The sequence below is a fragment of the Macaca nemestrina genome, chromosome 2, assembly GCF_043159975.1.
Source record: "Macaca nemestrina isolate mMacNem1 chromosome 2, mMacNem.hap1, whole genome shotgun sequence".
In the NCBI taxonomy this organism is placed as follows: domain Eukaryota; kingdom Metazoa; phylum Chordata; class Mammalia; order Primates; family Cercopithecidae; genus Macaca; species Macaca nemestrina.
This window is the reverse complement of record NC_092126.1, coordinates 116,751,338-116,765,614: the sequence shown is the minus strand read 5'-3', so window position 1 is coordinate 116,765,614 and position 14,277 is coordinate 116,751,338. Positions and strand designations below refer to the sequence as shown.

At 54.4% G+C, this 14,277-nt stretch overlaps 1 protein-coding gene across 4 annotated transcripts in view; it reads right to left on the bottom strand.

Annotated features, from left to right (window-relative positions):
- Positions 1-762: 762 nt before the first annotated feature.
- Positions 763-14,277, bottom strand: part of LOC105480568 (protein kinase C delta) — a 31,140-nt gene continuing 17,625 nt past the window's right edge. For all 4 annotated transcript variants that reach the window (XM_011739641.2, XM_011739642.3, XM_071091903.1 and 1 more), the window contains 16 exons: positions 13,476-13,675; positions 11,981-12,041; positions 11,641-11,803; positions 11,515-11,546; positions 10,033-10,118; positions 9,663-9,792; positions 8,291-8,391; positions 7,565-7,661; positions 7,222-7,322; positions 6,911-7,084; positions 6,557-6,648; positions 5,851-5,913; positions 4,407-4,545; positions 4,027-4,215; positions 3,286-3,414; positions 763-1,148 (listed from right to left, as the gene is read on the bottom strand). In XM_011739641.2, the coding sequence (XP_011737943.1) occupies positions 990-1,148; positions 3,286-3,414; positions 4,027-4,215; positions 4,407-4,545; positions 5,851-5,913; positions 6,557-6,648; positions 6,911-7,084; positions 7,222-7,322; positions 7,565-7,661; positions 8,291-8,391; positions 9,663-9,792; positions 10,033-10,118; positions 11,515-11,546; positions 11,641-11,803; positions 11,981-12,041; positions 13,476-13,675 (1,916 nt within the window). In that variant the 3' untranslated portion in view covers positions 763-989. The remainder of the gene's footprint in view (positions 1,149-3,285; positions 3,415-4,026; positions 4,216-4,406; positions 4,546-5,850; positions 5,914-6,556; positions 6,649-6,910; positions 7,085-7,221; positions 7,323-7,564; positions 7,662-8,290; positions 8,392-9,662; positions 9,793-10,032; positions 10,119-11,514; positions 11,547-11,640; positions 11,804-11,980; positions 12,042-13,475; positions 13,676-14,277) is intronic.

The following is a 14,277-nucleotide window of genomic DNA, read 5'->3' as shown; positions in this document are numbered from 1 at the left end:
TTCCTTCTTTTTTTTTTTTTTTTTTTAAAGAGACAGGGTCTCGCTATGTTGTCCAGGTTGGTCTCAAACTCCTTGGCTCAGGCAATCCTCCCACCTCAGCCTCCCAAAGGGCTAGGATTATCGGTGTGAGCCACCACGCCCACCCAATACTGAGGCTTAAAATGATCAAGTGACGTGCCCACATCCTTTGGCTACTCTGTGATTTAAATCCAGATATGCCTGAAGCCTGAGCTGTATTTTCTTCCTCTCCTCCCTCATCTGGGGCCAGCCTCAAAGCCTCTGCTTATGCCTTCTACGTCTCTGCCCTTTCAGAGACAGCTACAGCTGGCCCATCGCCCCACAGACACATCCGGGGCTCCCTGAAGCCACCTGGAAAAGTCGTCTGCTTTAGGCCCAGGGTCCTGGGCCAGAGGAAACCCATAAATACAAACACATTTGCATGAAGGCCCAGCAGTTAGCTTCCGGGCCAGTGCTGCCAAAAGTGGGAGTGGCCGCCACCAGCTTCCTGGGACAAATGTGTCCTGACAACCAGGTTGGTACCATTTGGTGTTTATTTAGACACACAAATAAAAGAACCTGGTGGTTCAAACAGCTTGTGCTCCTTTTTTTTTTTTTTTTTTGTCGTATATATATTTTTTTGAAAAAGATCAACATGTCACCAGTCCCCCATGGTTTTTCTCTACTGAGCAATATATACAGCCTATTTTATATATATATGTCTATATATATAATATATATTTTCAATAGATAACTACATTCAAGTAATGAAACACAGGATTTACAATTTCCCTCCGAGGGCAGAGGAAAAGCAGATTCACACACAGTTCACAGAGGAAGTACCATGAGAGCCTGGCCAGACAGGAGCCAAGGCCGCTCTGGGGGCAGGGGCGGGGCCAGCAGCAGAAGTCACCACAGTCCCTCTGGTGCTTATCGTGGGGAGCGGGCAGATGTGGGTGGAGGGCGGGGCTAGCCTGCTCTGTCCAGGAACCTCAGTCTTCCAGGAGGTGCTCGAATTTGGGGTTCACAAAGGAGAAGCCGGCAAACGCAGACTGGTCCATGGAGTCGATAAGGTTCTTGTCGCTGTAGGAGAGGCGCGCCTTCTCGTTCAGGAACTCCTGGTCGAAGTTGCTGTAGTCTCTGGGGGACTTCTACAAGCAGAGGGCAGGGGTGAGCGAACAGGACGTAGGGAATGGCCCTCCAGACACCCCAGGCTGGAGTCCCTGCAGGGCTGGGCCAGGCCAGAGCTGTCCTCACCCAGAATGGAAGAGGGAGCCTCCCCTAGCAGCCTAAAAGGAGCCCCACAGGAAAGAGGCTGCCATTTCCCCAAGAGGAGGAGGAAAGTGACCAGGGAGCTCTGGGCCTGGGTGAGGAGAGGTGGTAGCCTCCTGCTCAGGGGCCACCAAATCACAGCCCATGGAGGCCAAATCTCACTCACCATCTGTTTTTGTGGGGCCCACAAGCTAAGAATGGCTTTCGCATTTTTAAGTGGTTGGAAAAAAAAAACAAAAGAAAAATATTTCATGACATGAAAATTAGGTGAAATTCAAATTTCACTTTCCATAAATAAAGCTTTTGTAATACACAACCATGCCCATTTGTTGATGTACTGTCTGTGACTGCTTTGAGACCATCAAGCCTGAAAAGTCCAAAATATATACTATCAGGCTGTTGACAGGAGAAATTTGCTGATTCTCTGCTTCTAAGGATGTGATGGGATGGTCACACAGAGAGAGACCGCAAGCTGGTGGCCCTTTGGCCAAACTGAACTGGCAAGTATAATCATTTCGGCTTGAACTGGGTTTTAAAGGAATTTCAACCTGTATTTTATTTATTTATTTAATTTATTTTTATTGATGTATATATTTTGAGATGGAGTCTCACTCTGTTGCCCAGGCTAGAGTGCAGTGGCATGATCTCGGTTCATTGCAACCTCCGCCTCCCGGGTTCAAGTGATTCTCCTGCCTCAGCCTCCTGAGTAGCTGGGATTACAGGCACGCGCCACCGTAACTGGCTAATTTTTTGGTATTTTTTGTAGTAGAGACGGTTTCACAATGTTGGCCAGGCTGGTCTCGAACCCCTGACCTCAGGTGATCTGCCTGCCTCAGCCTCCCAAAGTACTGGTGTGGGCCACCGTGCCCAGCCTGAACCTATATTTTAAAATTGAACAATGCAACATAAAAATCCAGATTTCCAGCTTCTTTTGAAAACTGGCAGATTAAAGCAGCCGTGGGCCTACTTCCTGCCCACTCTTGGTGATGAGAGCCCCCTGGACAGCCCCTGCCCCACTGACAAGGGGTACATCACACCTGCTTTGTGTTTCTTAGTGCAGAGAAGGAAATCTATCAAAAGTGAGACTGAAAGCATGGTGTGCTTTTCTTGCAGCTGGCCTAGCCTGTCAGTTACATGCTCAGCCAGGACACGTCTGAGTTTGAGGTCCTTGGTGTAGGGGAAGTGCTCTGTAGCCTCAAAGCACAAATGTGGGGTGCATTACACAGGCTGCCCAGTGGGAACTGTGTGCCCTGGTGGAGGAAGGGAATCAAAGGAGACAAAGGGAGTGGGAAGGAAGAACTGTGGTCACAGAGGGGCCACACCTGCCTCTGCTCTCAGGTGGCCCTGTAGATTCTGGGCCTTTGAGTGAACCATCCCCTCTTCCACCTGGAATGCCTCCCAGCTGTCCCTTGTCTCACTTCTTCCAAGGGAGCCTCTCCAACCTCCCAGCCCTGCTAGTCTCACTTCTTCCAAGGGGGCCTCTCAGACCCACCCTCTTCTCTGCCGCCTGGGCTCCTGCTGACAGACCCACTCAATAGCAACTGATCATGTGTCCTGGGGTATCTCTTAGGCTGTCATCTCGTATCACAAACTGTCATCGGTGTGCAAGTTTCTTATCTCTCCAACTAGCTGCGAACTCCTCCGGTTCTGGGACTGTGTCTCCCACTTTGCTGTGCAGCCAAGCACTGTGCTCTGCATTCAACAGGGACTCGGGACTCCCCATATGTATTGGAGAATGGATTGAATGGAGTAATAACATGAGGTTTTAACTCTATTTCCCAGAACAGGGTCCTGTGCATACAGTAGGATCCACAGTCCCCAGTGTGTGCTGACTGAGTCAGGAGGGAGAGGATGAGAATACAAGGGCAGCAGCTGTGACTGAACATGCTGTGGAGATCGGGGAAGTAGACTTGCTGGAAGAAGGGAGAGGTGGAAAGCGTGTGAGTGATGTAGGAGAGAGGGAGGGCAGGGGAGGAGGAGCCCAGCCCGAAGACAGTGCAGGGCAGGATCACGTACCACTTTGGGCCTGAAGGGTGGCTCCAACCTCCGCTTTTCCAGCAGAGTCCAGTTTATGGTCTTGAAGAAGGGGTGGATTTTGATGTTTCCGGTCACTCCCAGCCTCTTCGTCGGTTCCCTTTCAAAGAGCTACAACCCAGCAACCCAGGTTAGCACCCAAGGGCCATGGGAAATTGGAGCTTCAGCAAATCCCCAGCAAGCCCAGGGATGCAAAGCCAGGCTTGCCCCAGCCCCGCAGTCAGCCTGGGGAACAGTGGGGCTGAGGGAGGCCACTCTGGCATGCAGTGCTCCCAGTTTCCCCAGAGATGACAGGCTCTGGGCTAGACATCCACGACTCTGCTAATGGGACTTTTTATTATTTACTATCTGCCTGGCCGACAGCTGAGCATCGTATGTTTCTATTTTCTTCCCAACAACTCTGTGAGGCAAGACTGCTCATAGCCTCATTTTGCAGATAAGGAGACAAACTCTAAGAGGTTGTGACTAGCTAATCCCAAGCAGAGCCAGCGTTTGGTCTCGGGTCTGTCTGTCTCCTGACCCTGGGCCCTTAGTCACCATGTCAGGCTGATTCCATGCACAGGACTCGACAGGAGTTCCTGGGAACATGGTGAGAGAGCAATACCCTGTATGTTAGGACTGTGGCACCACTGAGGCTGCCATTCCAGAGACAGGAAGCTCCTCACCCAAAGCCCAGTGTCTGCCAGCCCCTGCCCCTGCCCCAGCCCAGCCCAGGGCCTGCACCTTCTCCAGGATGTCCTTGGACTCCTTGGTGATCCAGCGGGGATAATGCGGTGTGTCCACACGGATGGACTCGAAGAGTTCATCCTCATCATCACCATGGAAGGGGGACTGGCCAATGAGCATCTCATACAGAAGGACCCCGAAAGACCACCAGTCCACCGAGAATGTGTACTTCAGGCCCTGTAGGATCTGAGGGGGAGAAGGTCAGCAGGAGCTGAGGTGCTGGGGCTGAGAGGGGCCCCTGGGCACGAGCCCTAGCCAGGCCGCCTCGGCCTATGGGCTTTGGCTTGGACCTCACTGCCCTTGGGAAGCCTTCCCCCGCCCACCGTGGGGAGGCAAGGTGCCTGACTGAGCGGGAGTATGGAAGGGTATCAGCTTACCTCAGGGGCGATATAGTCAGGAGTGCCGCAGAAGGTGCTGGCCCGGTTCTCCCCGAATATATTCTCTTTGCACATCCCAAAGTCAGCAATCTTGATATGGCCATCCCGGTCCAGCAGCACATTGTCCAGTTTGAGGTCCCTAAGGACAGGGGACAGGTAAGAGTCAGCAGGAGCCATTTCTTCTCCTTCCCCACCCTGCCCGCCATGTCCTAATTTTCAGCCATATTAGTCCAGGACTGTCCCAAGAGTACAAGGGAATGAGAAAGAGAAAAGGAAGCAGGAGAAAGAGATCCTAAAAACAGGTGCTTCCTGCAAGTCCCCTACTGTGTGCTAAATGCTGGGCACACACCGCCCTACTTCCTGAAACCCAAATGGGGCTCAAACAGGTGATGTTACTTGTCCAGGGTCCCCTAGCAGTCGGCAGCAGAAGTGATCCCCAGGTTCAGTTTTGTCTACTCCCCAAAGGTGGGGACCATGTCTATATTCAGTAATTAGTCATTTGAGTAGATACTTTATGCATATGGGAACTAGAAATGGCAAACAGTACAAAGTCTGCCTTCCACTGAGCTCAATCACCAGGCTCTCCTTAGAGCAATTCTAGGCATGGACAAGCATATGGCAGCATGCAGCTTGCTCCCCCCCTTTTTTTTTTTTTTTTGAGATGGAGTCTGGCTGTGTCACCCAGGCTGGAATGCAGTGGTGCAATCTTGGCTCACTGCAACCTCTGCCTCCCCGGTTCAAGCAATTCTCCTGCCTCAGCCTCCTGAGTAGCTGAGATCACAGGCATCCACCACCACGCCCAGCTAATTTTTGTATTTTTTAGTAGAGACAGGGTTTCACCATGTTGGTCAGGCTGGTCTCAAACTCCTGACCTCAGGTGATCCATCCACCTCGGCCTCCCAAATTGCTGGGATTACAGGCGTGAGCCATCGCACCCAGCCTCTCTCCCACGTTTTAAAGCCTGAATGCTAATATTCGATACACACTCTCCCACAGGTTGGTTTTCCACTTAACAGCGTGTCTTGGCATTATCCCACGTCAGTACACAGAGCCTGGCCGCAGCCTTTTTGGTGGGTGTACAGTTCCTACCATAGGATGGAATCATAACTTATTAGATGAGACTTTATGGAACCAGTCTCTTCTAGTGGAAGCTTAGATGACTCGATGGGTCTTCCGAGCGAGACTGATGGCTCCAAGGATGGGCGGGGCGATGGTGTCAAATATGGGCAGTGAGTTCCTAGTTCCTGGAGCTAAGCCGGCCTCAAATGCGGGCCACAGGAATGCTCGCACCAGGGTGGGAGGTTTAGGCAAATCCCCAGCTAAAGATTGATTTCCAGCAGAGAAGGAACTGGAGTTGGGGGAATCCTGCTTGCAGCATTTCAGAAGATATGATGGGGCTGGAGCCTCCCCTCCCAAGAGCCCCCCGCTGCCCTAACCCCTGCACCTGTAAATGATGCCCTTGCTGTGTAGAAACTGCAGTCCACAGATTATCTCAGCTGCATAAAACCTGGGCAGGAGAGAGAGACAAAGTGTTCCAGGATCTCTGCCGAGCAGCCTCTGCTTCTCCTCGGGCCCTCATCCCCACTTCCAGGGGCAAGAAATGCTGCAAATAACTCCATGGACAACCTAAGCATGATCAAGTACATCAAGTACGTCTTGTATCAGGTAAGTGGGGGCTGGCAGCCCAGGCAGAAAGTTCTGAAGGGAAAGCTCTCAGTGAGCCAGTTCTCTAAGAGTATATGCATTTATATGCATGTACACATGTGTTTGCATGCATGCACACACACACGGTTAGTTTGGGGTGGGGGGGGCATGTGAATGGGGAAAAGCAGGTCTGGGGGCCATGCACCAGGGTCCAGTGTCCTGTGTCATGTAAGACCACCATTTGCAAGGCTGCCCTGGCTGTGGCCCGCAGAGGGGCCAGGACCCAGAGTATTGGCGCTGAGCCCCCAGCCGCAGCTCACTTGCCACCCATGGCTTCCTGTGTGGTGTGGACCCAGGCTACCCCCACATCTCCCCAGCTGCTGCTCTAGCCCAGGCTGGCTTTTCTAGGGAGAGGGAAGAAGGCATGGAGGGCAGACTGGCAGTGGGTTCTGAGCCAGTGGCCCTTCCTCCACGCTGGGCCCTACCCCACCATGGCCCTCACATACGTGGCACGGTAGAGTTCAAAGCGGCCTTTGTCCTGGATGTGGTACATCAGGTCCCCCCCGTTGAGGAACTCCATCACAAAGAACAGGTGGTCCTGGGGTGGGGAGGGTGGTGAGCAGGGGTGAGGAACAGGCAGGACGCTCCCTCACTCAGGGCCACTGGGGCCAAGCCCCAACAGGAAACAGCAGGGACAGGCCCTGGCTGAGGGGGACAACTCTGCCCTGGGAGGCATGAGGGGGAAAGCATGGCCCTGCTTTAAGTGGCCTGAGGGGGAGACACAGCCCTGACTTAGAGGGGCTGAGGGGCTGTGGGACATGGCTGTGGCATGGGGCGGTGACGGCAGGAGGCCCAGGCACCTTGGTCTGGAAGGTGCAGATGAGGTGGGTGAGAAAGGGATTTTCTGCGGCGAGTGTCAGCACCCGCTTCTCAACCATGGTGCATTCCACGTCGTCGTCGATCAGGACTACATCCTTCTTGAGGGCCTTGACGGCAAAGTACTCTCCTCTGCCCTTCAGCTCTCCAAGCAGCACCTGATGGGGAGGCACAGGTGCTGAGCAGGGGAGGACGGGGCAGGGGCCACAGCCCAATTCAGACTCCCGCCTCAGCCACCTAAGTGGGAAGCAGCCAGGGTGAGGTGGGAAGCAGGTGCCCGGCTCACAGCCCTCACCTTCCCGAAGCTGCCTTTGCCCAGGACCTTGTGGAAGATGAAGTTGTTGATGTTGCACTTGCTGCTGCCCTCCCAGATCTTGCCGTAGGTCCCACTGTTGTCTGCCCGAGAGACGGCACCTCCTCAGATCGGGGTCTCAGTCTACCCAACTCCCCTCCCCAGGGCCCGGGGTAGGCTGGAGGAAGGGGCCTCAGGGGGGAAGGGGCCTCACAGAGGAAGGGGCTCACTCCCCAGGGCTGGGGGTTCCTCCCATGTCTCACTTAACAACAGAAGGAAGGACAGTCCCCTTTCTTTGGCCTCAGGGGGAATACAAACTGTACAGGGCCAATGGACCCAGCTTCACCTTGCGAGTCCTCCCCAGCGACTCCGGTCTTCTTCTCGAAACCCTGGTATATCCCAACAGGCTCTGAGGAGGCCGAGTCTGATCTCCGGGAGGCTCTCTGGGGAGGGAGCAGAGGTGGGGGGCCAGATGGTTAGACCATTATCAGAACTCCCAGCCCAGAAGGAAGACCCCCAGGTATAACTCCACCCTCAATACCAAGAGGAGACAACAGGGGCACAGCCCAGGCCCCCTACTCGGGCTGCGTGTACACATGCACACTCTTCCCGGAGCCCAGAGAAGCCTCAGTGGTCTGAAAGGCTCTGATTACGAACGGAAGTTTTGTAAACGGAACCCTACCTTCCCAACCACTCACTCAATAGATTTTATTTGACTATTTAGCTTCATTTCTGATTGATTCTAAAATTTTACCTTTAGGTTTTGTGGCATCTCTCAAGCCCCACCCATGTACAAACGTCCACACCCAAAGTCTTAGTTCAAAGTGTTCCAACACCCAATCCTGTGGTCCCCAAGTTCACTCTCAAGGAAAGAACTGCTTGAATAATGAATTTCTCATGAAAAAAAGCCCCCCTTCCTCTGCTGCCTAAATTCTTGAGTTGGATCTTCCCGAAGTAGAGTCCTGGGTCTAAATATACCCTGGCTGTCTGTGGCTCCCCAGCAGTGGCTGTGAGCCTTGACTGTCCCTGACCCCACTGCCCTGTGTCCAGGGTCCCCATAGCATCTGCCCACCTGGGTGACTTGGTTCAAGGCCTCGGCCAAGAGCTTCTGGTTGATGCCGCAGAGGTTGGCCACCTTCTCCCGGCATTTATGGTGCACATTCATGCCGCAGTCTGGGGTGAGGGAGAAGTGGGGCTGTCAGTCCTGGAGCTCAGCCAAGGGCAGGGGGCAGTGTAGGAGAGGGGCAGGAGAGCATGAGAAAGGAGGGCTTTAGCGGGGTCTGCTGGGTTCCAGTTTTTAGGAAAACATTGATCTGAAGCCATCATATATGCTTCAATCTCTCTCTTTTTTTTTTGAGATGGAGTTTCCCTCTTGTTGCCCAGGCTGGAGTGCAATGGCGTGATCTCGGCTCACCACAACCTCTGCCTCCTGGATTCAAGTGATTCTCCTGCCTCAGCCTCCTGAGTAGCTGGGATTACAGGCATGCATCACCATACCCAGCTAATTTTGTATTTTTAGTAGAGATGGGGTTTCTCCATGTTGGCCAGGCTGGTCTCGAACTCCCAACCTCAAGTGATCCACCCACCTTGGCCTCCCAAAGTGCTGGGATTACAGGTGTGAGCCACCACGCCTGGCCAAGCACCTCAATCTTTCATGTTTTTTTTTTTTTTTTTTTTTTTTTTTTTTGAGATGGAGTCTCCCTCTGTCACCCAGGCTGGAGTACAGTGGCGTGATCTCGGCTCACTGCAAGCTCTGCCTCCCTGGATTCATGGCATTCTCCTGCCTCAGCCTTCTGAGTAGCTGGGACTACAGGCACCTGGCTAATTTTTTTGTATTTTTTTTGTATTTTTTTTTAGTAGAGACGGGGTTTCACCGTGTTAGCCAGGATGGTCTCAATCTCCTGACCTCAAGATCCGCCCACCTCGGCCTCCCAAAGTGCTGGGAATACAGGCGTGAGCCACCGTGCCCGGCCAATCTTTCATGATTTAAAGAAAAAGGAAAAACCAGAAGACATGGCACCTAATTCAAAACCCTTCAAAGAACATCTGGGTCAACTTAAGCTGCTTTCCCTCCAGGGTCTTCTGTCTCATCTCTAAGTGAAGCAGAGGGCAGTGGAGGCGTGTCTGGGCGCCTGCCGGTGTGCACCACGCCTGGCTTCAGCATCCTCTGCTCACTGGCCCCTAACAGGGACTCTCTAGGTCCTGCTTTTCCCCTCCAAATGGCTCAGAGGGGTGGAGCCACCCACCTGTGGTCACACAGCAGGTAAGTGGCAGAGCCAGTCAGGCCAGTGGGGAGGGTCCACCAAGGCCTCACCCTCATCAGGTCCCTGAATGAGGTGCCCGTCTCTAGGTGAGGGGGCGAGGGCGGTGTGAGGTGGCTGGAATTCACAGCAGCACCAGCTGGGAGTGCCCCTCCTGCAGCCCAGGGGCGGGGTGGCACGCACCTTCACACTTTAATCCCTGCTTCACCAGTCCCCAGAGCAGGCTGCCGCAGTGGTCACAGAAGGTGGGGCTCATGTAGTTGTGAACCTTGAAGCGGTGCGGCATGTCGATGTTGAAGCGTTCTTTCTGGAACTGGGGGTGGGGGTATCACAGGCTGAGGGTCAAGTGCCAGCTCCAGCCCCTTCTTCAGCCCCCAGCTCTCCCCCAACCCTGGGCACAACATCCCAAGAGAGCTCCACTGGGAGAGGCAAGGAAAGACTAAGAAAAATGGGGAGGGAGGGTAAGCTATCCCCAGAGGGCAGGGAGAGGGCGTAAATCCCTCCCATGTGGCTAAGCCCCCCGATCCCAGCCCTGCCCCAGCCCCAGGCTCACTATGGTGTCCCGGCTGTTGGCCGCAGTGCCAGTGCATCTGCCGATGATCTTGTCGATGCATTTCTTGTGGATGGCAGCGTTACATTCTTGAAGAGGCACAGGCCCAGAAGGGGGAAGGGAGGGCACCGGGAGGGGCAGAGTCTATGAGCTGGTGCCTGCCGGTCAGTCCAGCCCTCTACACAAAGCCACCGTTCTCCTGACCACCCACACCCTCACCCCGCAGAGGCCCAGCGTTTGAGTCTTCCTCCCGCCAGCCCTCGAAGGAGGGGCCTGGAGAGGACGGGGTGGAGAGGACAGGCCAATCTGCAGGGGCTTAGAAATGAAGGAGTCCTAGCGGGCAGGGAGGTGGGCAGAAGTTAGGGGGCACGGGGCATCACAATATGAGAAGTGGGGGCAGTTCTTTCCCTCTTCCAAGCCCTGGGATAGCAAACAGCTCCTAAATGCCCTCTCTCACACATGCACACGGACACGCCTCAAAACAGACACCTGTACATACACACAAAGCACGTGTAATAATGATAACAAACTTCTTACACAGAACGGCTGCCAGTGGAAGGCACTTAAAATACAGCCTTACATATCTTACTCCATTTGATCTTCACAATGACCCTATTATACATTATAGTTATATCTAATTTATAGATGAGGGTCAGGCACAATAGCTCACGCCTGTAACCCCAGCACTTTGGGAGGCTGAGGTGGGTACGTCACTTGAGGTCAGGAGTTCGAGACCAGCCTGGCCAACATGACAAAACCCCCATTTCTACTAAAAATACAAAAACTAGCCAGGCATGGTAGTGCACGCCTGTAATCCCAGCTACTCGGCAGGCTGAGGCAAGAGAATTGCTTGAACCTGGGAGAGGGAGGTTACAGTGAGCTGAGATCACGCAACTGCACTCCAGCTTGGGCAACAGAATGAGACTCAGTCTCAAAAAAAAAAAAATTATAGATCAGGAAACTGAGGCACAGAGAGGTTAAGTAACTTTGCCTAACACTCTATAGCTAGGAAGTGGTAGAGCTAGGATTCAAACCCAGGCAGTCTGGCTCCAGCCTGCGGCGCCTCGTGCATGCACCCTCAGGGAGAGAGTGTGCTCACACCTGTGTACTCAGAGACACCCACATCTACACAGAAGCACATGCAGCCACTGTGTGCTAGTACAGGTCCTATCACTGCCTCTCCAGGGAAAAGAGGCCTGGCGCATGGCCTGGGCTGGTTTCTGCGTGAATACTCTACTGTGCCCAATTGCCATCCACCAACTCCCGGTCACTGGATACGCAGCTGGGAAGAGAGGCACAGAACTGGTTTTCCAGAGCAGCAGCAAGCCAGCCCCAGCACTCACTGAACTCAGCTGCTGTGTCTACACGGAAAATTCACGTGCATACACTCTCTGAGCGCACACAGGCACCGGCACACACACAGGCACTGGCACACATGAGCACACACGGGTATATACGTACAAACTGGCCTGTGGAGACACTTACGCCTGCATTTGTAGCCTTGCTTGTTGAGGCCCCTGAAAGGCAAAACCCAGGCAAAGTGAGTGAGTGGGGACTGGGATCGGCCCCCACTACCCTGCACCACCACCAGTGGGCATGGCCAGTTCTCACCAGACAAAGTCTTTGCACACAGAACAGAAGGTGGGTTGCCCAAAGAAGGTGGCGATAAACTCATGGTTCTTGATGTAGTGGATTTTGGCCTGTTTGATGGCTCCGCGGCGGTTCATCGTTGGGAACTTGGCCTCGTCCTCACTGCGCATAGACTGTTTGCAATCTGGGGACCATGGAGTGGGGAAGTCAGCCCTGGTATCTGGGAGGGGTGGCACCCCTGCACTCCCTCCCAGGGTGGCCCTGGACAGTCTGCCAAAGGGAGCCGCTTCCCTACGCCTCAGTGCTGGCTCTGCCTCTGAACCAGGCAAAGGAGCCCCCTCCATCCCCAGGGAGTTCTTACCCACGTCCTCCAGGAAATACTGAACAGACATCAACACCTTGGCCTGAGGCTGCAGGTCCAGCTGTTGGGGGCCAGAGGCCAGGGGAGAACAAGGTCAGTGAGGGTGGCCTGGGTCAGGCCAAACTCAGAACCCACCCCCATGGCTGGTCCCTCAAGGCCAAGGCAGCCCCCCAAGGCCTTGCCAGACACTTGTCTGCCCAGTGTGGGCAGGGCCCTGCCTGAGCCCCACCCCTGAGCCCCACCCCCACACTGTACCCAGGGGTATTATTACATTTAGGGAAGTGAAAGGGTCCAGCCCACACCCAGCCCAGACACATAGCTGGGGAACAGAGCGGGAAGGGAAATTCCCCACCCCTACCCACGGCGGCCCCCTTAGCAAGGATCTTAGAATGGAGGCCCCCACCCATGTGCACATGTGGAGAGAGACAGACACACTCATCCTCGTGCACACACGCTGCCCCTCCATCTGTGCCGAGGGCTCCTCATGCAGACTGGACAGTCTTGAGGGTGGGACCTGAGCCTCTATCCCCTCACCTCCCCCAAGACCCAGACCTGGTGACTGATATCCTCCCTTGGGGGAGTGGAGACAGCACAGCCAGAGGCCCCTCTGTGTCTCTGCCTGACTGGCCAAGGGTCAGTACAGCCCTGTGTCAACCTCTCTCCCATCCCAGCCCCCTCACCCCTCACAGGAGGCTGATCTGAGTCTCCAGTGGTCACAGGGCCTTTCCTGGTGGAGACATCTGGTTACATCCCACATGTAACCCCAGGGGACTTCTGCCAGCGCTGGCATCCTGTGGCCACCCAGAACACACAGCTGCACATGGCCAGGTGGCCACTTGCTTGTGCTGAGTCTCCATTTCAGCAGGTAAGTAGATGAGACCGTAAGCCTCCCCTTCTCCCACCTCCTTGCTGTTAAAGGTCACTATGTTGCCCCCTCAATGGCTGCCAAGGTCTAGAATATATGCGAAGATTCCAAAAAAACTGGAATAATGGGTGCCTCTGGGAAGGAGGCCTGGTGGCCTGGTTTTGGGGCAGGGACACACCCTTTCGTGCAGTTAAAAACGTTTTACTATGTGCATATCGTGCCTTTCCAAAATTAAAAAGGAAAAAGTAGTCACAATAAGGAAGTTGGCTGTCTTTAGCACCTGCTATGTGTCAGGTTCTGCAATAAGCCCTGTACATCCAGCTGCTCCTTTCATTTGAACAACTGACCCTGAGGTAGGCACATTTAGTAGCGCCCTCCCTTAACAGATGTGGAAGCAGAAGCTCAGAGAGGCTGGGAATCTGGTGAATTGCAGAGCCAGGAGTCACACCCAGGCCACATTGGCCACAGGGCTGGACTGGTGGCCAGCACAGGGCCTGGTGCCCTTCAGCTGTGCTCACTAACTGAGCCCACACACTGATGCAGGAGTGCGCATGCAAGCGCGCGCGTGCGCACGCGCGCACACACACACACACACACACACACACACGGCGCGGTTCGTGCGCCCCTCACCCAGAACTCAGCCTTGCCGTTGTTCTTCTTGCAGCGCTCGGCCAGCACCGACACACCCACGGTCACCTCAGACACTGGCTCCTCGGCTGCCCGCATTAGCACGATCTGGATGACGCGGCCCTCGTAGATGTGGGCATCGAATGTCGACTTCCACTCAGGATACATGGTCGGTTTCTTCTGCACCAGTGTTTTCCCACGCTCTGCAACAAGGCCAGGCAGGGAAGGTTGGGTCAGGGCCCCTCTGTCCCTCCCTCCTGGATCTCCACGGCCTTCCCCTGGCAGAATCTGCCCGACTCTCCTGCCCTGAGGGCCTGCTGTGGTCCCCCAGTGTCCTCTAGAGCACAGAACTGTCTCGGGCACCATGCTAGGTCCTCCCTCCAGGCCTTTGTTCCTGCTGGTCCCTCTTCCTGTGTCCCTCTTGCTCCAGCTCCATTTAAATGTCACCTGCCCTTATGCATTCACTCAGGGAACATGGGCTGACAGCTCTTGCATGCCAGCCATAATATTCGAGGCGTGGAACACAGCTGAAAGAAAAGCTACATCCCGGGCCTGTCCTCCTGGATCCCCAGGCCCGGGTGGCGAATGCACCAACTCCTTCTTCAAGTAACTGTTAAGTCACAGCTGTGATGAGACTGAAGAGGGTAAGGCTGGTAGTGCTAGACTTGCCTATGGTCAAGTGGCCACAGGGTCAAGCCTAAGGGTCAGGGAAGATTCCCTAGAGGAAGGGACAGTTCAGCTGAGACCTGAGGGACAACTAGGGGTTCACCAGGCCAGGGCAAAAGCAAGAAGGAATGGTGTGAGG